Here is a 24,866-nt window from a genome sequence, read left to right on the forward strand (position 1 = left end):
TAAAGCGACTCACTTAGTCAGAATGCTGCCACGGATTGGCTCCCCCGATCGACGCACACAGCCGGAGGGGAGTGTGCACACGGTCTTAAGCTTCAGCGAGAGTCGTGGGCCAATCAATAACGCCCAGGCTGCCCTTTCATACTCCGTATAAGGAGAAAGGTCCCCAAAATACCAATCCAGTTCTTGCATATTTACGGTTTGCCATTTGGGAAAACGGAGTCTGTTCTGTCTTTCATATTTTCTGTAGAATTATAAAGGCCATCACATAGGAACATGGAAAATGAATACAGCTGTTTGTCGAGGTTGAGTAAGCACAGCCTACATGAATGAAAAGTGTGCTGATCTTTATACTAGTGCAGCAAACTGTGAATATCTGCCCGGCCTGTATCTTTTGTTGACACTTGTGCGCATTACGCACAAGCCCTTATCTCAAACGGTATGGTATGTTTGGTTTAATAAATGGTTTAACCACGTAAGTTATTACAGCTCAACAGTTGGACCAATGTTCGAGTCTGTTAGATATTTTTAAGTTGTCAGCGAGAGATCAACTGAATCACACACTCCAAGTACATTGTTGCTGAAGCTGGTCCTGTTGAGTCTATTCACTATATTAATTGGTGGTAAATTATTGTAATATTTTATGTCAAATTAAAATCTGCAAAGTAATGACAGTTGACATGATAAACAGTACAGTATTTCCCTCAGAAATGCTATGGAATAAATATAACAAGTCTTACCAAAAAGAAATACAGCTACAGTCTGTGACTTACAGTAAAACATTCAGTTACTTTACACCCCGTCAGTTAACCCTTATATGCAGAACAGATCCCACAGCCTCTTTTTGATAGTCCATCAGTTTCTGAAAACATCCCAATATTATTGTATCTTCTGATTCTCTCTTGTGTAGGTCAGACAACTTAAGCCGTATTTGTAACATATTGTGGTCTGCTGCTGTGACAGTTGGCTGCCCACAATAATGCATCGGACTCAGTACAGCATCACCTCGCCTGTGTTAAGGAGCCTTGCTGTTTGGGGTCTGCAGCCCACATAATCTGATCCTCGGAGTGAAACTCCTGCATATCAAGCCGTGGTGCTGCACACAGAGGAAGCTGAGTGTCCGGGGAAAATAAATGCACTGACGTCACAGGGAGTGGGACAGGACAGCACCCATCAGTGACTCAGGCCTTCATCGGCCTCCTCCCCTTCCCGGAGACACATCGTGTCCCCCATTAACCAATGGGTGACTCCTGGTATGTAATGCAACAACTATGTGTACAGAATACATAATGTGTCATCCTCCCCTTAAAGCTTCACTATAAGACACTGAAACAGACATCCCTTTTATCAGGTGTGTCTGATGTTTTATTTTAATCTGTAAAGTGTACGGACACATTTGGGGTAATGCTGCAGCTGCACTATAAATCAACTGAAGTTAGTAATTCTGTTCAACATGCATTTCATTGCTAAATAAAAAAATAAAATAAAAAATAGCTTGAAGGTCCCAGCACAGAAAATATATACAATTGTCATTTTAATGTGTAAAAAGTCTCTGCTACAGTTCATTCTTCCCACATATGACTCTGACTGCTTTTTACACTAAGTGAAGGCTGTCAAGACTTCTAGAGTAGTTTCAACAGTAATCTAACTAGGGCTGGGCGAAATGGAGAAAATCAAGTGTCACAATATTCTTGACCAAATACCTCAATGTCAATATTGCAACGATATTGTAGGCTTGACTATTGGTGCTTTCACAAAAATATTTACACATTGAGATTTTAGATAATCATCAGTAATGTGGATATGACTAAGTGGGTAAAGGCAAATAATAGAACAGCTAGAACAGTCTGGAAAGTTCAAAATCACATCACTTTACTGTAATGCAGCCTTTAAATCCAGGAAAGACAACACGTCATTTTACGATATCCCAAAATCTAAGATGATATCTAGTCTCATATCATATCGATATATTGCCCAGCCCTAAATCGAAGGGTGGAATCCTGAGTGTATTTGAGGTTCACAACACAAATGATGTCTCATGTGAGAGACGAGTAGGGCTTCTTTTGCTTGCGGTCTTCAATGTTGTGCACTCTTAATTTTGGCAGTTTGTATCATTTGCATGCAAACTCCAACTGAAGGAGTAAAATACTTTGACCTGACCTAGAAGTGAAGTGTCATACCTGCAGGCCTTTGCCTTTAAAGTAACAGCAGGTTATCTCCTAGAGTTGATATTTATTTAGACATAAGTGTAAACTATTTGACCCCAACTAATTTGGGTGTGCCCAGTGCACATACAACCATGTTCTACACACACCATTTGTACACAAATCTTGACCTGCTAAATGATTACAGCTTGAATTAGATTTGTAGTCCCTAAATTGTATTTGTTGTTTCGAAGTATGGAAGTATAGTATGTACTGATGGCTGCGGTTGTCCCAAAGTAATCCAAACCTTGTTTTGTTCTTAAATATGCAGAGGATCCAGAAAGTGCAAAAAGAGAGAACAACTTTTCAGCTTTAATTTGAAATGTGACTTTATACAGGGAAACTGAATGTCATGTTTGTGGATATATAAAAAGAAAGTTCAATAACAAAAACCTTCACACAAAAGGTGTGGTATGTCTTCTTGAACATTCGTTCGAGCTTCCCACGTAATCTGAGCTTTAACATAGGCACCTCTCTTTAATAAATAGTTTCATTTACAGAATGAGTAATTAGTTATAAATATGAAGGCGCATTTTTTTTTTTTTAAAGCAATTATAAATGTATTCATTAAATTACAAAAATAATACAAACAGGCAAGCAAATCAATCAAGCAGAAATGCAAATATTGGGAAACCCAGAAATTGGCACAAAATGATAAACAAACAAAACATGATGTTCAAACTCAAGTGAAAGTTTAAATTATAGGCACTAGTTTCATAACACCCACCACAGCAATGACCAAACACTGGCATACCTTTCCATTCATTTCTATAGCACAAGAGGTAAAAGCCAGCAAAACGAAGATAAGATTTGTCATCTTATTTGATGTTTTTCATTGCATGAATGATTTACACTGACAGAAATCTGTTATGGGAATTTAATGGACCACATCAAAGTTTTCTTGGTTTAAATGGGTGAACGGGGACAACATTTGTTTTTGAGCTCAGGTTTCTCTGTTTCAGATATAACTCCAACCTTATATCAAGCTGTCCTTAAACTGAACAAGCTCAGCACTGTAATGGAAACGTATAATCTTGGCAAACTGTGGTACAGGTCAGAACTGAGGCTTTAGCCGATGTGTCACTAATCACCAAGTTTCTCCCAAGTCCTGATTTGACACTTAAACAATAAAAGGCTTTGGAAACGTAGCTTGCAGTTGAGGTTCAAAATGTACATTTTTTACTAATTAAAATCTTAAAACAAAAATACTGATATGGATGTTTGGACATACATTTCTTAAATAATTTGAATAAATATTTTCCAAAACAAACTTGTGCATACATTCTGGCTGATTTCACAAGAGGAAAGATTAAATGTCATACCCACACAGAGGTGCTTTCACTGTTGCAAGACAATCAACAATTCTCTAACATTACGGGACATTTCACCTGCACGGCATCATCATAGAGATCGCTCAGACATCTGTTAAACACAGCATAAAGAGAGAAATGCGTGGAAACATTTCAACCTGAGGGAAGGGAAAGAAGAACAGGGAAGAGGAGTGGGGGGGGAAAGCTGGCCAATGAAGTGATATGGACAGTCTGACAAATGACTGCAGTCAAACCAAGGCAGGTGATGTGTCCTCTGCTGGCAGAGCTGGAGTCGGCCTGGTTTCTTTGGCATTTTCTGGGCTGTCTGCACTACATGCCTGACCCCTCCAGAGCCAGACCCCACAGAGGAACATGACGCGATGTGGACACTGTCCTCTCCTTATTTTAATTTCTGACTCCTATATATTTTTGGGACACAGGGACTCTCTAAAAGGTATCTAGGTAGATAAAGTGCCATGTTGTAATGTCTGCCTCCTTGTGTTGATAGTTTGATTGGAGAGCCCCCTGCTGGCCCATTTCAATAACAACCTTCTCTCCAGTTGTCCCCTGCGCCGCTGTATGTCCGAGGAGCGGGAAGAGATCTGAGAAGGTGAGGAACACACACACACACACACACACACACACACACACACACACACACACACACACACACACACACACACACACACACACACACACACACACACACACACACACACACACACACACACACACACACGTAAGTGTCAGTTAAATTAAGTATACAGCATCCATTGACAGAAGTGCAAGCTGTTGTGATGTCGTTGTGTCTGTGGTGTACATACCTGCGCACAGGTTGGGCCAATTTGCTGCGAGGCAGAGGGATCCCCCCTCCTGCAGAAGCACTGGGTCGGGGCAGGCCGCTGCGGGGAGAAGCCAGGGAGCGGGTGGGGGTGGAGGTGGCAGAGCCGGGGTTGGATGTGGCCTTTACCGGTTGCCTCAAGGCCAGTGGGGACGGGGTGACTGGAGTTCTCAACTTACTGGGAGAGGGGACTGAAGACAGGCAGAGCAGGAATACAGTCAGGTTTACCTGGATCCAGTTAGACAGTGTTTATACCCCCAAGGTACCCCCAGGTTTCCACAAGGTAAATTGAAGACTTTTTAAGACCTTTTTAATACCATTTAGAATGAAATTAATGCCAACTTCATGAACATACTGGCAAAAGTATGTAGCATATAACTGAATATCAGAAAGGATTTTGGGCTATAAAAATAGTTTACAAGTACTTGAACTTAATACATTTTATTAGTAGTACTCAATACATACATGCTTTGTGACGAAACAATGGAGTTATTTAATCTTATGAAAATACAATACAAATGTTAGAACTTTGTGAACAAAATGTAAGACTTTCTAAAGAAATTTAAGACTTAAGGCCTTATTTTTCCAATATTATATTGAAGACATTTTAAAGACTTTTAAGAGCCTGCGGGTACCCTGTTATAGATAATATGCTTTCATAGGTTTCAGTCTGTCCGTAGTTTAATGATGAAGTAATGAGATACAATATATCAATTAACGTATGGTATAACAAAAAACTAGGGCTGAACGACTGCTTTCAAATTGAAATCGAGAAAGAATTTGAAAGAATGCGATTAGCTAATGATTAATCGGTGTGCAATGTTTAGTTGAATGTTTGGTGTAACATTTGGTTTAACATTTTCCATTCCTCTTTTTATTATTATATTTACTGTTTTTTTTATGAGATACATGCTGGAATAATGTTATATATCACAGATTGTTTACAGAAATGTCCTATTATCAGTAGATGTTACTTTATTTAACATGATGGTAGAAGCAGTAATATGTAGCTGCTGCTGTTTAAGTGAGGCATATCAGACATTTCAGTTTACAGGAAAGTACTGATATTTTTTATTGGAATTGTTTTTTTATTATAACTTTAGCTTTTGTGATAAATGGGTTACACTTTACTTGAAGGTATCTACATAAGAGTGACATGACACTGTCATGAACATGTCAAATATTATAAACAAGTCAAACGTTTATGACGTAACACTTCTGTCAGTAAGTGTCATTTGGTTTTTGTTATGACAAGTTAGAGTTAGGGTTCATGACAGTTTCATGTGTTCATGACAGTGTCATGTCACTCTTATGTAGATACCTTCAAGTAAAGTGTTACCGATAAAATGTTCTCTGTTTGACGGTTCAATGTTCCATGCAACAAAAAGCATCTTTTTTAACCACAGCCATTACAAATGAATTCAAACCTGTTATGATAGTTTAGAAACTATTAAATAAACACATAAAAAAATGAACAGAAAAGCTACTTAACTCATCTTATTGATAATGTGTTGACGGAATGAGGTGGTACGCACATACATACTAGTGAAAACCAGAAGCACATAATATAGCACGACATCAATACAACCACAGCGTGGAACCACAATCACAATATTTAAAAATGTGGAAACCCTCAGTGAATACTCACTGAAATCACCTTCTTCTCCAAAGCAACAGGAGAGTGGGACTAGACAAAGACGAAGACAGAGACAGGCCTTAATTCAGAGCTGGGAGGAAGGTGCTGAGGATGGGCTTTAATGTGGCGTCTCTTACTGCCCGTGTGATTTCTTAACAAACTGTGACATTACATGGCCCGTGCACAATATGAGCAACAATTCTACTTGCCATGTGGCAAGTAACCTTTTAATGTTATGTGTAGAGCCCTGCAGGTGTCCTGTTGAAGGACATTCTGCAGTTACACATTGTAACACTTGGATGAGTCTACTGGAGTAGAGGTAATGATACATCACATAATATATAAAAGACATCATTGCAACCATCTTTTTTGCTGCAACCTGGAATTCATCAGGCACCATTTCAAAACCCATATACTGTATATAAATGTACGCTCAGTTGCCAGTTTATTAGGTACACCTAGCTAAAACCAATGCAGTAACACAACACATGAAGGTTATGTTCAGTTTCTGCTGAGGTAGTTTTAAAGAGGCGTTGATTCAACTATCTGGTCATTTTGGAGGATATAGTTATTGTGTTATACAGAGGTTATTTAGCCTACCCTTATTGAAATAAATGGGGTGGGCAAAATAATAGAAACATCTGTACCTAATTAGCTGGCAAATGAGTTTATATAATATGGACAGTTTACATTGTAGACAAAAATGGGAATAATTTGAATATATTAGAAATAACTTATATAAAGACAAGGGAGTCAATAGAGCTAAATTTGTAAGACATAGTACGAATTTTACAGAGGGGGTTTATTCAGAGAAAAAGCTCCTCAATCAGATTAAAGTCGTACATTTATGAGAGAAAAAACTTGAATATTCTCTGAGAAAAAAAAGTCATACATTTGCGAGAAAATCTCAGCGAAATTGTGAGATTAAAGTCACAAATTTATGAGGAAAAAACTTGGAAAATAGCGTAGTTCAACTATTTTTTCTAATCAAGGAACCACATCGCTTTACTTTGCATGTTGGCTCAACCCCATCACACCACAGATACCACCGGTGAACAGGGAATGACGTAACCACTGATATCCTTGCATCTGTCCATTGCGTTGTAGTTCCTGATGCACAAAAGCTATCACCTCATCCAAATCACTGTCGTTTTGTTCTGAATAAGCCCGATTCACGGTTATGTCTCGTCAAAGCCTGAATGCTTGTGATAATATAGAATAAAATCTAGTTTAATAGTGATTCTGGGCTAAAATCACAAGTGTTTCCTTCTTGCAAAGTATAATTGTACAGTAATGTGATTCTAATTGTCAACCATGGACCAGCAACAGCACAGAATCACTGTTTTGACATTTATGATCAATTTTATATTTAAAGAGACACATGTCGGTACAATCCTCATGTGAATCAGCTCCCCCTTTTAAATCGCAAACGGTTAATCCTTTCAGTATGGCGGCGTACCTGTGGGGGTTATAAATTCAAGCTCGTCTCTACCAATAACCACCCTGCTCAACCTCTCTCTCCTTTTTTTTTCTCACAAAGAAAGCAACAAAAACGAAAGGCTAAACCTGCATTCAGAGTTTGAAATGACAAGCTGGCACCTAGTAACAAGTCGCTTTTAAGAGGCTGTTGATTGACTTGGAGGCAGCCACATCTGGCAGCAGATGTTTTGCCTGATGTGTTTAGGATTGTGGGTGACTTTGAAAGCTTTGTTGTGTCAGTTGTTCTATGTTTTTTGGTGTTTTTGCGTATTTTGTGTTTGTATGTACTGTATGTGGTTGTACTGCTGCCTGTCTTGGCCAGGACACTCTTGAAAAAGAGATTTTTAATCTCAATGAGTCTCTTCCTGGTTAAATAAAGGTAAAATAAAATAAAAAATTCCATTAGGCCATCCACTACAGTCATAATACCCAGCAGGGCGGCAGGTGTGACGAGGTTGATCAACCTTGCAGAGTGAAGCGATGTCGTTCCATCACAAAAAAACACAATTTTTATCTCTGAATTTTTTCTTGCAAATTTAAAACTTTGATCTCAGAAATTCTGACTTCTTTCTCTGAATATTACCCACCTCCCCCTGGTGGCTCTGTATTTTTTTCTTTTTTCAACATGAATGTATAAGGGTGTGCTATTTGCTTATGATGCAAGGAAAACAGGAAGGACAAAAAACTTGGTGTAATTGAATCCATGTTACGATCAAGGCCATCAAGGATGAACACATGAATGACACTTACTTTTGATCTGAGTCACAGTAATGTGATTCTAATTGTCAACCATGGACCAGCAACAGCACAGAATCACTGTTTTGACATTTATGATCAATTTTATATTTAAAGAGACACATGTCGGTACAATCCTCATGTGAATCAGCTCCCCCTTTTAAATCGCAAACGGTTAATCCTTTCAGTATGGCGGCGTACCTGTGGGGGTTATAAATTCAAGCTCGTCTCTGCCAATAACCACCCTGCTCAACCTCTCTCTCCTTTTTTTTCTCACAAAGAAAGCAACAAAAACGAAAGGCTAAACCTGCATTCAGAGTTTGAAATGACAAGCTGGCACCTAGTACATTAATGCACCTTCCTCAAATCCCTTTAAGCTCCATACAGTACAGCTAGTTCATCACTAACATTCCATGTGCACCAGTAGTCTATACCTTCAGTACCACAGACAACTGTAGTATATAATAAATTGTGCAATCTCACAGCCTCCAGCTGGATTAGGAGCAGGCTGTTACCTCGCAGGGCAGTTGGACTTTGGAGGTGCTGTTTGGGTTTCGGGGAGGAGCGAGAAGGGGCCGAGTATCTCGGGAGTTGATCTGCTGCTGGAAAAACAGGGACATTTCAGACTTCATTCTGCCTGAGATTCAGAGCGTGACTGGAAAAAGGGGCTTTGAGGCAGTGGTGGCCATAGAAGCCTGAGTTACAGTTTGAGGCCACTAGGGGGCTCTACAGCCAAACATCCATAGGCAGATTCTTTCAGGTGGAGGAGCAGCAGGCTGTGCCACAGAGGGGAGAAATGGAGGCTGGTTTTGGTTACACATGCTTTACAGTGAAGAGGAGTCAGTGAAGAAGGCAGATATGTAGATGTCTCATATGCCCAGTACAGCCAAAGCTCAGAAAACTCAAAAACACATCAGGACAGTAAAGCTTTCAACTGTAGATTAAATATTTTTAAGCTGAAGTATACAATTAAAGTGTATAAAGATTCAGCAGAAAATATATCTGCTGTAATGTATAAAAGGTCCAAAGGCTCAGGCCACATGAACACCCTGGCCCTCAGAGGGCTGCTTAAGACAGGATAAAGGCAGTCATGACACGTTTAACAAGCTGACACCTGCCCTTTGACCCCTGTCCTCTCTGTCTCTCGTAAAAGAGAGAGATTACTGTTTCTGGATTAAAGACAATTCCCATTACAGGATTACATCAAATAGATAGTGCTAACCCACAGAGGTGGGATTCTAAGCTCTTAAAGAGCGTGAAACCCTTGAACACGAAATGTAAAACTATGTTAGTGTCACGGATACCAGGAGACGCTCTGGATTCTCAGTGTTGCTGGCGCCATGCTCCAATTCTGCAGGGTGATGGGTTGTTTCTTTGAAATGAAAGTTATGCCAAGGCGATAAGAGGAAGGATGCGCGTGAATAAAAGATATGACTGAAAATGATCAATAACAAAGAGGATCCCTAAACACCAAAGCCATGTCACTACAAAGCAGCACAGTCCGTGTATACTGTAGGGGCAGCCAGAGAGATTTAGAGAATTCCCACTCGCACAATGACTAACAAGACATAACACAGCCTGACGTGTTTCCGGATGTTCAGTATACTTGGAGAACAAAACAAATATTAAAATGTCAGCTGACAACACAGTGATATCAACAATGACAATCTGAGTCTGGTAGCTACTGTAATGTAAAGAATATTAGGCTTGTTCGAGGTGAGCCAGGTCTGCGCAGAATCGATCACCGGCAAACGTCGCCCAATGCATGCTGGGTAGATTTGTGTCCGACTTGATCCCGACTTGCTCTGACGTCTTGCACACGTGGGCAACGATAACCTCACGAGATCAAGGCGGCCGCAGGTTTGAGGTTGCTTTTCACCGACTGCAAGACTGGGAATTGCTGGGAAACGCCTGCTTCTCAGCTGATCGAACAGCTGATTGGTTCAGAATCAACTCAACATGATGACATTTTATATAAACTTTTTATTGATTTTGAATTGGAGGGATTTTAACTGCTATTTGTCTGATTTAAAGGCTTATTCTTTACAGAACACGTTGTGTGGCTGATAGTTACGTTTAGAAGTCAGAGAGACTAAATCTAAAAAAAAGACAAAAAAAAAAAATTACAGATCTACAGTCTGTTAATTAAAACAGATCACATGTAGAGCATTTTAACAGCTACTCTGTCATAATAAAAACAACTGAAGACTTGTGTACTGATAACATTTTATTAAATCGGAATCGGACCTAACAGGATGTGAGTGTTTCTGTGACTTCCTGTTCAGCCTGAAGGCTGCTGGAAACGGCTGGAAACTGTCCGACATGACAGCGGATTTTTGTCGCCGCCTGCTCTCGTCCACTTTATGTGCGAAGCGCAGTTTATCTCGAACGAGCCCAATGATTCATTGACAACTTTGGAGGGTTTCTTTTCTTTTCTTTTCGGTAAAATGGATTCAAATACAAGTATGACATGTTTAAGTATGCGTCTGTCACAATACTCACTGGCAGACTGGCTCTGGTGTCGAGGTGAGCCTCCGTTCTGCACTTGCAGGTTGGACTCGCAGCTGCGGCTGTTCTTGACGGGCTCTGGACCCTGGGCCGTTGCCGCTGAGGAGCGCGTGAGGTTGGGAAGACTACGACGCAGCTTTTCTACAACAGCAACAAACAGTAGAGAGTTAGCTCAGGCAGAATGACGGCGCAGAATCAAACGATGAACCGCTGATGTCCAACACGGCGTCCGTCTCTGCTATCTCTGCTTACCTTCGTTCTTCACCACATTGGTCTGCAGGTCGTGCCCGTGGCCCTGCAGCGAGTGGCGAGGCTGCTGCAGGCGGCTGATGATGGGCTGAGGCGAGCCGCGGCTGTGGCTGTAGTCAATCGAGCGGGCAGGGGAGCGAGAGCGGGGAGAATTCCTGGGGGAGGCACGGGGAGAGTGTCGAGGGGAGGGGCTGAAGCGGCTGGAGGGCAGGTGAAAGGCCGGGTGCACCGCCTCCTCCTCGTCCTCCAGACTGTGTGCATCCAACTCCTGGTCGCTGAAGGTGCTGCGCCGCAGCGAGTGGCAGGACGAACCTGAGCTCCGCCTGGATGCTGTTGCGGCATAATCTTGTCTCAAACCTGACAAACCGGGATACACTCACAGTTACAACACACTTTAGAAATCAGAATCAGAAAAGGTTTTATTGTCACAATATAATAATTGAACAAACAGAGATATTAAACATTAATATAAACTGAACACATACAGAAAAACAAATTTATACATACAAAATAACTGTTGCATAAGAAAGGCTGAATGGATTGAGTGCAAAATTTGCAAAGAATACAGTGGTGTGAAAAAGTGTTTGCCCCCTTCCTCATTTCCTGTTCCTTTGCATGTTTGTCACACTTAAGTGTTTCGGAACATCAAACCAATTTAAACAAAAGTCAAGGACAACACAAGTAAACACAAAATGCAATTTGTAAATGAAGGTGTTTATTATTAAAGGAGAAAAAAAATCCAAACCATCATGGCCCTGTGTGAAAAAGTGATTGCCCCCCTTGTTAAAACATACTATAACTGTGGTTGTCCACACCTGAGTTCAATTTCTCTAGCCACACCCAGGCCTGATTATTGCCACACCTGTTCACAATCAAGGCATCACTTAAATAGGAGCTGCTTGACACAGTAAGGTCCACCAGAAGATCCTTAAAAGCTACACATCATGCCGAGACCCAAAGAAATTCAGGAACAATTGAGAAAGAAAGTAATTGAGATCTATCAGTCTGGAAAGGGTTATAAAGCCATTTCCAAAGCTTTGGGAATCCAGCGAACCACAGTGAGAGCCATTATCCACAAATGGCGAAGACATGGAACAGTGGTGAACCTTCCCAGGAGTGGCCGGCCGCCCAAAATTACCCCAAGAGCGCAGCGACGACTGCAAAAATGGCCTGCATGGCAGAGTTCCAAGGAGAAAACCACTGCTGAGCAAAAAGAACATCAAAGCTTGTCTCAATTTCTCCAGAACACATCTTGATGATCCCCAAGACTTTTGGGACAACATTCTGTGGACCGATGAGACAAAAGTGGAACTCTTTGGAAGGTGTGTGTCCAAGTATATCTGGCGTAGAAGGAACACTGCATTTCATAAAAAGAACATTATACCAACTGTAAAATATGGTGGTGGTAGTGTGATGGTCTGGGGCTGTTTTGCTGCTTCAGGACCTGGAAGACTTGCCGTGATAAAAGGAACTATGAATTCTGCTGTCTACCAAGAGATCCTGAAGGAGAATGTCCGACCATCTGTTCGTGTACTCAAGCTGAAACGAACTTGGGTTCTGCAGCAGGACAATGATCCTAAACACACCAGCAAGTCCACCACCGAATGGCTGAAGAAAAACTAAATGAAGACTTTGGAGTGGCCTAGCCAAAGTCCTGACCTGAATCCTATTGAGATGTTGTGGTATGACCTTAAAAAGGCCGTTCATGCTCGAAAACCCTCTAATGTAACTGAATTAGGACAATTCTGCAAAGATGAGTGGGCCAAAAATTCCTCCAGGACGCTGTAAAAGCCTCATTGCACGTTATCGCAAAGCGCTTGGTTGCAGTTGTTGCTGCTAAGGGTGGCCCAACCAGTTATTAGGTTTAGGGGGCAATCACTTTTTCACACAGGGCCATGATGGTTTGGATTTTTTTTCACCTTTAATAATTAACACCTTCATTTACAAATTGCATTTTGTGTTTACTTGTGTTATCCTTGACTATTGTTTAAATTGGTTTGATGTTCGAAACACTTAAGTGTGACAAACATGCAAAGGAACAGGAAATGAGGAAGGGGGCAAACACTTTTTTCACACCACTGTATATAGTATGTGCAATGGGCAAAATGGAAAAAAGCTGAACAATACTACTGGAGATGGCAAAGGTACATACTCTCTTCCTGCATGCGTGCCAGTATCTGGACATCAGTGACATCATTGAGTTTGTAGGTATTTGAGGAGCCCACCGAGTCCTCGTCCATTTCTGAGGTGCTCAGCTCGCTGTCCACTGATGATTGCGGGCTCACCGGCGGAGGATTCCTCTCTGCCGCTGTGTTTCGCTGGTGTGCTGCCAAGGAAATCATTTGTGAACACTTAAGTGACAACAACAACAGATATTCTGGAATTGTTAGTGAACTATAGAGAGACCCATACCTGCATTCCCAAGCATTAGTTGCTGTCTGACAGCAGGCATTTTGCTGGGGGTTGAGGAAGGGGAGTTGAAGCCACTGCTGTAAGGGCTGTTGGCTGCGTTTGTGCTATACGGGCTTCCATAACCCTGCTGGTTGTAGGGGCTTCCATACAGGCTCCTGCGCTTGTTGGCTGCAGAGTCACAGAACAGAACCAAAATATCAGTCAGTCCACCGGTATTGCCTCTGATACTGCCTAAAACGCTGGTATCGGGAAGTACTGGAGTTTATGCACCGATCCGATACCATGTAATAAAGCCCTAAAGAAAATCTACGTTAAAGTAGTTTATTTATGTTCTTTTTCCGTTATAACAGACTGTCAAACTGGATAATAAAAGAAAGTTCTGGGGCGTTCATTGTTTGTATTTGTTGATGTTTCACAAAGAGTTTAACCTGAGCCAGGCCGTACAACAAAGATAGAAATCATAGCACATCCATACAGGGATAGTAGTATACAGTTGTTAAAACATACTATATATGTTATTATATAACATATATAATAAAATATATGACACACTGGTATCGGATCGGTATTCGGTATCGGCCAATACGCAAGTTCAGGTATTGGAATCGGTATCGGGAAGCAAAAAAGGGTATCGGACCATCTCTATCTGAAATGTCACATCATTTCTTTATTTATGCCTCTAATTTATCACAGATCAGTGTAATTGTTCTGGCGAGTTAAAACTATCAGCAACACCTAAAAATGTAAAAACAATGTTCCTTTAATGGGATTATTTGACCAACAGATCAGTTATTAAAATGTCAGTCGAAACACAATCCAGTATTATGTTCCTTCCACAGATGGATTCAGTCATGCAGAAGGATCTCTGAAAATGTAGTGCTTGTTTGTGAAGATCGATGTGACGCCAGAGATTTTTTTTTCTTGTCCAGTTATAACTATAGTAATGACGACCATCAGTTAGGCTATAGCCTTAAAAATAACCACAACTTATCATCTTTGCATTTCTTACTCAACCAAGAATAATAATAGCAATGACTGATTAGTGGAATAAACAACTAAAGAGTATGCAGCCTGAAACATGTCAGTGGTAGCAGATTGGCGAATTATGGAGGTCAAGATGCTGCACTTGTGGGAAGGAAACCAACTACTTAAAACTTAACATTCATTGTTTGGCATGGCCAGTATGTTAACATACTACAGCTATACAGTGTAACCCATAAAAGACCCTGACAAAGCCTATTGCCTATCCCAGTGTTTGACGACAACGGCAGCAGTGTCTGCTCATAGCCGGCACTTTTATGAAAGCTCTACAGTGTGCTGACAGTCTGGTCGAGTCTCTTAAACCGAGTTCTGAGTGTGGGCCTGATAGAGTTTCTGCATCATCGGCCGGGAGACACACGTAACAATACATGGCATTCAATAAACTCGCACAGAGCACAATGCAATTCTCTGTGAAATGCAGCAGAGCGGCAGTCAAAGGCTCCAGTCTACAGAGTCCATGGTCTCAGTCATCAGACTCTGGACAGGCTGCTGCTCACTGGGATAGTTTGGTGGTTTGAATGGTTAATGTCTAAAAGTCCACCCGTTTTTATCTCTCTCTCTCTCTCTCTGGATGTGTTTACACAGCTGGGTGGTGATGGGAAGGGAGCCTTTTAAAATCAGCTGCCTCCTCTTTTCCAATCACTCCTTCCACTTTCTCCCTCTCCCCGTGCTCTGCACTCTGTCCTCCTGCATTATTTAGGAAATACCATCATGTCCACTCCGCTGCCATTCACTGATCATGGACTGAGGAATGTCAACAACACTGCAACATGTAGGTCTGTGACACTGCACTGATTAAAAACGGTTCACCTGGTGAAACTAACCCCCAATGTCAAGAGTCAAGATTAAAATGTGTCTGTCAAGCTCCACTGTGCACTCTGCCATAGAAAACAGACTATATCGGCTGGGTCTCTAGGCTACAAAACCGTAAAGGGGGGCTGCAGTCCATATGAACCCAGCTAGGGATTCTGTGTTAAACAATTTGGAGGTTATTAGTTGACAACGTGCCCTATCACAACAACTCTAGCAGCACATTGTCACTAGGAAAAGAGACAAAGACCAATCTAAAGGGATCTGCAGCACAGGGACCAACCAAAATAGACTGTCCTCAAATCCTCATGTCCTTAAACGAAAAGTCAGAAGAAGAGCTGTTTCTAACCAATGTGACTGATGCCGTTTCCATTTGCTGTTATATGTAATTGTATTAGAGGACTTTCCGTCTTGGCTTTTCAACTGTGGAAAGAAAAGAAAAAAAGTTCTGGAGGGCTTAAATGATGAGAACGAAATGGAAGACAACTCTTGGCATTAAGAAAAAAAAGTGGCTTAATAAAGCAGCTGCTGAGAGCTTCGAGGATATCACAAGAAAGGAGCAAACAGAAAAGCTTTTGTAAATAGGAGAGATAAATACCACAAAAGGGATAGAACTGGCAGAGACATAAAGAAGGAGGTGAACTAACTGTACAGCACGAGGCTGAAGCAAAGTCAAAGCTTTTATGAGCAGGAGAAGGCTAGGTCAGCTATGTCCGCCCAGCAGGGCCCTCCTGGCTCTGGTATGTGTACTGGATCAGCAGTGGCGGACAGCTGTCAAAGCAGCAGTGTGGAAAAACTGTTTAATTGTTCAGCTTAGGGCAGCAACACGTGTTTTGACTTCTTATCAGGATTGTCTAAAATGAAAGTAGTGCTGTCTGACTAGTGCAGTCAACTCAGCCATCTCCTCCCTGTTGAGTTATATAACTGAGGCACGTCATCTGGGGATATGATTTAAACAGGGTGTGCACAGACAAGGCTTGGACTATTGACACAATAAAACTAAAATGTGTTTAAAAATATGGGAATGCCTTGTATGAGTGTGCACTTGCTGTATAAGATGATTAGATTGATAAGGATGTCGTCACTTCGACTCCAATCTGCCACAAGTGAAGTTTTTTTTTTTCTTTGCAATTCCTTTGACATAAACTCAACCAACACCATGGCAACAGCGTTTCCATGCTCGGTTAGAGACGGGGTGTGAAGGAGAGTAGCCGGGAGCCATGAGGGTGTGTCTGTGGTGAGTCTCTCTTTCGCTCACAGACACACAATTATCCCAGTATGTAGAGCTGAGATTTGCTGAAGTCTTTTTGTGTGGGAAAAAAAGGGTCTACATTTTTCAGAAAAATCTTTACTAATGCTTAATTGATAAAAAAAAAAAAGGATCACTTATTTCAATCAGAAATAAACTCCCATGTACACAATATACAAAATAAGAGGAAAAATAAAACAAAACGCACACACAAAACCACACTGGCATCTTCTCCAGGGTTAGACATAGCCATCCATTAGTTACTACTAAATCGACCTCTAAGTTACAGTCACAGATAGCCAAGCAGTAAAAGAGCCCCATGTAAACGTATATTGATCAAGCTTGTTCAATAGACAGTATGTCACCCTCTCACAAGCAGCCTATTGAGCCATTGTTGTTAATTTATTTGATTCAAATGTTTTGTCCAGTGAATCACAGGACTTCACAGAAAACATTTGTTGTATCTTTTTGCAAGCCTTTGTGGAAGTGGTGACGCCAACAGTGCCAACTGAGGATAGACGTGAAGCGAGCGGGGGGGTTGGTATCAGGAGGGATATTTTCAGGACCAAGGAGGCTGACGTTATCCTCCTACCACACCTACAGTGATGACATCATAAATAAACCTTGCCTAAACCCCACTCAAGTGGCTCGTTATCTGTAGTGTCAGCTGTGAGACTGAGATCATGCTGTGTTCATTAAGGGTCATCCTCTCAGACTAAGTTCTGTAGCCTAATTTTGAGGTTTTGCCTTATGTTTTGCATTAGTAATAAGCCTAATCTATAATCACAGAAACAGCTCATAGTGGTCATAATAAAGGGAAAAGAGAAAGAAATTATTCTTTATAAGGCTGCATGATATGAGGAAAATATGCTTAATGTTTTTGAATATCGGGATAACGATATAGTTTGCGATTAATTAACAGATATTAAAGTGTACTCAGTTCTGCTGCATTCAGTATTCTGCTAAAATACAACATGTTGCTTGTTGAATTTAAAAAACATGAAAGGAAATCATTTCCGACATTATTTTGTTGAACATTGAATTTAATATTAAAAAAAAAAGTTACATTTTAAAGTGAAGTTTTCTACTAGGGCTGTGCCATCATTCATTATGATAAATTATTATCTTTAAATGGAATCTTATTGTGATGAAATCATATTTCGAGATATCGTGATACATAATTATGTAACCTCAATTGATAATACATACATAACATTTCTAAGAAAATCTGATGTGAAATATTTTAAGGGAAAATTATGGTTTTGTTTTTACATCATCACCACTCAGTTAAATGTGAATAACATACTGGACTGCGAATGGCAAACTCCAGTCACAAGCTTCTCCAACCTTTCAGCTCCAACCGTGCATACAGCTCAGGACACGGTGCTCTCTGCATAAGAATGGTGGAGTTCTTTTCATTTGTCAAGTCGTTAATTCACACAGAAGTATACAAAAATAGACTTTACCATGTGGCTATTTTATATAGACTATTTATTAAAGCTTTAGTCCGTAACTTTTTGATATTAATAAACGTCTGTTACATTCAAGCCATTGCCAAATGAGTTGCTACACAGTTAATGAAGACTATCAGCTCCACACAACTCTCTCAGTTTGGCTATGTTCAGAAGATTGGTGTCATCCGGCGGATTTTGCGCGCAGAAAATCGAGCGAAGATAACGACCTCTTCTGAAGAGTCCATCATGTTTTTTTAATCCTCCGGGTGGGGTGGGGGATGATGCGCGATCACGGAAGGCTTGTGTCATGTGGACGCGCCAACAATTTTGTTGCCATTACTTAGAATTCCTCATGGGGGAGACAGAAACTACGCATTATAGCTTTAAATTATGAGAAAACATTCTATATCATGTTATATATCGTTATAATCGGGACAGAAGGTTCGGGCCATATCGCCCAGCCCTATTTTCTACTGATATTCTCTTTAAACTAACACAAAACATCTCTGAGTGCCTTTCGCGCCTCGAGCCCTAATACTTTGAGCATTTTGATTGAAGTTGCATTGCAGATTCCTTCATCATCAATTAAAAAGGTAGCCCAAAACAACTCTCATACCAGACTCCATGTGCCCTTTCCCTGTTTACATGTTCATAAGCATATCTGATCTGTGAAACACGTGAGCTACAAAAACCTGTGCAATTTGGATCCACAAAAGGCCCAGTCATTTCATTTAGCAGCTGCTGTAAACAAATCTCCTTGTATGAGGAGGTGGTTGTGTGCCCAGGTGCCGTCCAGACTCTTGCACAACGGAGCCGAGAACATCTCCCCCAGTGAACAACCGTCAGCGGCCTATTGCTCAACATGATCTAACTGTCACATGGGCATACCACTGTCAAAATGGAAATGACCCCTCTCAGTTTAGCTGCGAGGATTTGAAGCCTGTCTTTCTCAATGAGGGACTAACTATAATTAGTGGCAGTCGAAAGCTCAGAAAACAGAAACAGACCTAGCAGACAGGACTTAACATAAGGTACACCTGGGTGATGTACTGTAGATGAAATCACTATAATAATGTTTTGTTTACGTGTGATTTATACTGTATACAATATAGTAGTAATAGTACAATTTTGAATTCTCAGTGTAGAGTGTGAAGGACAAGGAAAATGAATTAAAAACCCAGTAACACTACCAATCTCCACTGGAAGCGTAGGATTGAATATGTGGCAAATGGTTGTAAGACACTCAAAGCTATCCATGCATCCATATATGCAGATAGCATAAAGCGGATTTATTTTGCCCCTTTTGTTACTTCTTCCCAGCAATGCATGTTAACCATTTTTTGAAATTTATACTTCACCATGGGGTAGGTAGTCTCACTTTGCCAGACTCTCCTCTAAGTGCATCACTCACTTGAAAGAGGAAAGATTTTGACAGATGTAAATATGAATAACATATAAATAGCCTACATGCCCTAAGCACCTAGGGCATCTGAGGGTCTGGCAAAGCGAGACTACCTACCCCATGGTGAAGTATGAATTTCACCATGCCGGATGTGGCGCGCGGGCCGCCAGTTGACGTTGGCTGCTCTAAGCTTTTAGTAACTTGTAACCTCAATGGGCAAAGTTATCCTCAAGTCAATGTGCAAAACCATTGATTCGATTCTCAAATGACATCACCTTATCTGCATTTGCCAGGTCGTAAAACTACAGCCTCCGCCATCCAATGATTGACCATACAGGTGCATCCATTTGGTTCCATCTTCCCTTTAGAATAAGAGAAGCTTATCTACACAAGACAACGTGTATGACGAATAATCAGCCGTCTGTGCTTTGTTTGTAATTGTGTGCAGTAGTTGTAACAGTTAAAGAAATAAATGGGTACAACATGGAGTCATTTATTTTGTGTTTCTTGTGCTTCAAAAATCAATACAAGGAAACAGTAAGATCACTGCAGAGGTTCACTCCCATAACTTAACTATAACTAAGCTCTTAGTAATAACAAGAGAACCGACCACACTCTAACCTAGCCAGCAAGGCGGGCTACGTCTGCATTTATGTACAAGCTCTACCTTGTTGGATCAATAATTCCGCATTTGTCTTATTTACAACAATCGTTTAAAAGTATCCATTCAAATAATGCTACTATTTGAGCTAAAATTCTTACAGAGCATTCAGTAACAAACAGCGTGGCACAGCTGTGTAAAACCACTGTGATTCTGTGCACTGACATGCACACTGGGCTTCACTTCCCTACACTTTGTGCTAATCAGGATTAAGGAACTACATTGTATTATTGTAATCACACTGAACTAGAATTGCTTTTATGGTACAGACAAAGTGGTCAAATGAGTAATGCTATGCAATTAGAAAAATGGATAGACACAGAAACTGACAGCAAGAGCCCGACTGACCAACAACACAGAGACAGACAAATGCAGGGAGACTTTCAGAAAAACAACCAAAACAAGTCTCAGTGAACATCCTCTCCTGCTTATGTCTCAAAAGAGGGATTCATTAAGTGTCATGTTGCTACTGTTTCAACTACTGCTGCTAAACTGACACTACATGTTTGATGTTCACTGGCGCTGTTTACCTGACATGGTGAGGTCCAGTCTGTGGATGAGGGAGCGCTTGGCTGATTCCATCTCAGGACTGGGGTTGTCAAGAGCTTGGCGGCACCACACAATAGGACTCAAGGCTTTCTGCAGGGGACTGTTCAGCTTGGCCTCATATAGCCTGGAACAAAAAACATGAACAGCATACACAATTGACACACGTGTTCATAAACGCAATATAAGCAACTGTTACACAAACAAACTTTCTAACGGTGAGCGACACACCTATCTCACCTCATGTGTGATGTGGCTCAGCAGCTCTCAGAGGAAATGAGATTGAGGGGATAAGTGTTTGAATACTGCAATGGCAATAAGGTGGATCGGCAGAAAGGTATTTATGTGACGGGCTTTCTGACACTGAAAATGACTATTTGTTTTAATTCAGATCTATTTCATACATAAATATTTGAAATCCTGGGGTCCATTAATTATTTAAAATGCTGCTAAAACTATGAACAGTTAAAAACGTACATAGAGGTGACTTGCAGATATCTGTTACTTGCAGATGACTTCACTAACTTCAATATAATTCAATTAAATTGTATTTGTAGAGTCAAAATCATAACAAAAGTTATCTCAGGACCTCTAGACCACACTCTATAATTTACAGAAACCCAACAATTCCCCCAAGAGCATGCATTTGGTGCCACAGCGCCGAGGAAAAACTTCCTTTTGACAGGCAGAAACCTCGGACAGAAGCTGGCTCTTGGTGGGCGGCCATCTGCCGCAACGGGACGGGTGTGTGGACTCTTAGAGGGAGTCCACACGTTGCATACGCTAACTTAGCACAAACCAGCGGTATCTACGATATCTTAGCAATGAGGACAATCAGCTCCTGCTGCTGCAGACCGTAACTCATGAAACACCGTTACTAGCCGAAATTATTTGGAAAAAGTCATTGGGTTCAGTGCATAGTCAGCTATTCAGTATATCAGTATGGATTGAAACTGTCAAACCCTCTTGATACTGATGGCAACACATAAAAGGTATTAAAATACGGCTACAAACTAACTGAATTGTCCACTGTCCACTACTTCCTGTTTGTCGCTTATACAAAAAATACAAATGTGTGTTTATCATTAACAATAGAAAAGATAAAAGGAGAGAAGAGTTTCCACACAGAAGCGAAATCTGAGTCAGCACTTATCTGCTCTTTTACAGACATAGAGGAAGCCTTTCATGATGAAAGGGGAGGGGCTAGTGCAGAGAAATACAAGCCTGAAATCTGGGTCAGCACCTTTTCAATGTTTATCATTCACATTTGGCACAGCGCGTAGAAAATCTACCGTTAACAGACCTAACACTTCTTGCTTCATACATGAACTCCCCGCTCTGAAACAATGACATGTGTCATGTCCACATGCAGGAGTGGGAGTGTGACAAGCACCTATTGATAGGCAGAGCAGTGCAGGAGCAGGCAGCACTGAAAGTAGTCTGATGTCAAAAGGCTCAGTAGCTGCTGGTACAGGCACAGCACACAGTGGAGCAAACAATGTAAACACTTTTTACTTTAAGGAAACATGCATACTGATTAGCAGCATCCCCCCTTTTTATACCTACATGTCATATTCCAGTGGGTCAGTATCAGTGTTAGACCCCTGTTCCCATTTGTCGATACAATCAGCCTGTTAGGGATATGCTTTTAGAAACCAGGGTTTCCAATACTAGGCGAAGGTGCAGCACCCAAGCTGAATGAATGTAAAATCAATGTGAGCATCAAAACTATAACTACTGACTTTTCTCAGATCAAGGCCTAATGATTGTAGTTGGTCCGGTGGGCTCCTTTAGAAATTTGTGTCTTTAAGCTTTTTGAGTGTTATTTATTTATTATCTGCCCTAGTTTTTCCAACGTTTTAGACACAGATATGGTAATCATAATGGTCCAAAATTATGTTACTTGAAATACGTAACTTTTTCTTGAGGGAGGACCCCTAAACCCCCTGCCAGATACATCCACAAACCCAGTGAAAACCCTGCAAACCTTTTTTTTTTTTTACCAGCACACCAACTTGGACACAGATGATATATCACTAAGTGCTGATTGCCAGAGCTGTTTCACTGCGGTCAGCTGCTGTGAGCTGGCTTTCAACCAAATATGATCTACCTCTGTAATAGCCTTAGTAACTGTCTTGTAGCTGCATCAGGATCAAAGCCCTCATTTTGCTTATTATAGTGTCTTATCATAGAAGACGCCAATCAAACAAACTCCTCCTAACAAGATGGATAACAAGGACTATCTTCTGAGGATGGCCCATCATTACATTGATGTCTAGTCAGTAGCTGATGCATTACATATAACTACTTCATGTCTAACTCAACAGTCCCTCTGTAAACACGTCTACCAAGTCTGCATGCCTGACATTAGCTGTGTAACTGCCTCTTCGAGGGATTTCCTTAAGTTGGAATGAGAGGCACGATTTAAACAGCAGCACAAATCCAATCATACTCTGGAGTTTTAAAGATTAAACTTTGAATGTGTATCTAGGCAAAGCCACCTAAACCTAAAGGTTTCATACTCCTAAAAAGGAGTATGGATGAACATGTGGACTGATAACAGCAGACCAACATGATGTCACCTTTGTCCACAAGACGCAGCACACCACCCTGCTAGGTTATCAGTAGGCATTTTTTATAATCTCTGTAAATACTATGCTCACGATCAGCGTTTCGACACTGACACAGCATTTATTCCTACAGGATTACATGACCGTCCTATTTCTCATCTCCTGCCTTCCTCACTTGGTACTGCAGAGCACTTGTGGCTGCGTGGTAAAGGGAATTCAGAGGAGAAATATAACCATGGCTACCTCTCCCACATGGCTGCTGCCTGGCAGGAAAACAACTTTCAGTTTCACTGTACACACTGATTTCCTGCCACCACTGCCACAACAAGCCAGGCCAATCTGCCACATCCCAACAACAAAACGGTTTAAATAGATGATCTGGGACTTCAGGGTCCCGAGTCTGACAGCTGAGAGCCTGGGCCTCAGAGGCCGACTGATCAGTCTCAGAAACAAATTCACAAACTGTAAGCAAGGTATGAAGTCATGGATAGAGATTTGGCATTCATTGTATGACAATGCATGTCTATTATGATCATACAGTCCGAGAATGGGCTTGGCATCACCCACATGACTTGCCAAACAACACCCTTCAGTCAGTGATCCACAATGAGACTCCTTCAGCACAGATGACTTCAAATGTTTATGTCAGACGTTTGTTGTATAGTAGCTAATGTGTAGAGCAGCTGTGCCCAGGATGTCACCCAGCACTGGAGACACAGACACGGCTGTAGAGGCAAGATGCATCCCAAAGACAAGCCTGTCACTCACCAGCTGTCCTCGTCTTCGTTTAGACAATCCATGTCTTCGAGATCTAAGATTTCCACTTCATCTAGGATTGATGTTTCCCCTTCGTCTGTAAAGCCACCGATGCTGTCTGAATAAAGTGAGTTCCTACTCGACACAGAGGCGGCAGCCGATGCCCCCTCATATTCATACGGCCTCCTGAAACTGATACCGTCGTAAGACAGTCTGGGGCTCAAACCACGGGTATTCTCCAACAGCCCACCGTAGCCGCCCGTTCCGACGAACCCCACCCCAGTGAAGCCGGCCAGACCGGCTGACATCCCCGCTGTAAGAGACGACGGGTCGTATCCCTCGCTGAGGGGTCTGTGGTTCCCTGACATCGCTCCAGACGAGGACAACATCGTAGACCGACTCCGAAGCTGTTCATTTTGCTGTTCGAGTTTCTTCACCAAGTCCTGGAGCTTACGCACCTCTAAGTCCGCGTTGATGTTGGAGTTGATATCCTCCATAGCGGCTCCTCAGCCCTACGAAAATATGTGGTGGTCGGTGGTATTTTTAGTCGTTTCTCTGCCGACTCTCTCTTTGTTTTTGTTTACTTCACTATTGTCTACGTGTTCAAAGAAGACACTTTGATGTTTAACTGACTTAAAAAGATCAACAACGTCATCTTCTCCGGTTAATCGTGGTTCCGCGCAGGGTTGAGGCCATTTTCATAATACTCGTCACCACCAACTGTGTGAAAGACCAACAGGCGGCGGCTAACACGTCACTACGTTCAGTGTCGGGAGCGAGCACGTAACCAACACCTATTTGAACATGTACGGATGACTACTTAAAAACTATACGCGCGTATCATTATTTTGCTACAGAAAAGTCGTATTTACTTTACATATGAATTAATGTAAACTCATCATTTGGTAACCAAATAATTATTAATCTACTCGACTATTTATTTTAAAATGATCAATTTATTAATTAACCTTTTCCTATAGGAATACAATGCTGATCCAATTCATAC

The 24,866-nt window shown here is 41.3% G+C and overlaps 1 protein-coding gene across 5 annotated transcripts; it reads right to left on the reverse strand.

Annotated features, from left to right (window-relative positions):
• Positions 1 to 2,491: 2,491 nt before the first annotated feature.
• slain2 (SLAIN motif family, member 2) lies at positions 2,492 to 24,588 on the reverse strand. Of its 5 annotated transcripts, none has more exons than XM_078259752.1 (10): positions 23,873 to 24,588; positions 20,519 to 20,661; positions 13,372 to 13,539; positions 13,112 to 13,285; positions 10,963 to 11,316; positions 10,705 to 10,851; positions 8,718 to 8,801; positions 6,001 to 6,039; positions 4,336 to 4,543; positions 2,492 to 4,113 (listed from the first exon to the last, which is right to left on the reverse strand). In XM_078259752.1, exons 1-10 carry the CDS (start codon positions 24,355 to 24,357, stop codon positions 4,050 to 4,052), a joined length of 1,866 nt encoding a protein of 621 aa, XP_078115878.1. In that variant the 5' UTR covers positions 24,358 to 24,588; the 3' UTR covers positions 2,492 to 4,049. The 5 variants fall into 5 exon arrangements, with proteins under 5 accessions (XP_078115878.1, XP_078115877.1, XP_078115880.1 ...); XM_078259751.1 differs by having other exon boundaries at positions 8,718 to 8,804; XM_078259754.1 differs by lacking the exon at positions 8,718 to 8,801.
• Positions 24,589 to 24,866: the final 278 nt, after the last annotated feature.

This window comes from Sander vitreus, chromosome 9 (genome assembly GCF_031162955.1).
Source record: "Sander vitreus isolate 19-12246 chromosome 9, sanVit1, whole genome shotgun sequence".
Lineage (NCBI taxonomy): Eukaryota > Metazoa > Chordata > Actinopteri > Perciformes > Percidae > Sander > Sander vitreus.

Coding starts and splice junctions, on each gene's coding strand:
- slain2 (XM_078259751.1), bottom strand. CDS start 24,357: ATGGAGGATATCAACTCCAACATCAACGCGGACTTAGAGGTGCGTAAG. Junction 8,805..10,704: donor ACACCAGAGCCAGTCTGCCA/GTGAGTATTGTG, acceptor CTGTTTTTCCAG/CAGCAGATCAACTCCCGAGA. Junction 6,040..8,717: donor AAGTCCAACTGCCCTGCGAG/GTAACAGCCTGC, acceptor GTCTTTGTCTAG/TCCCACTCTCCTGTTGCTTT.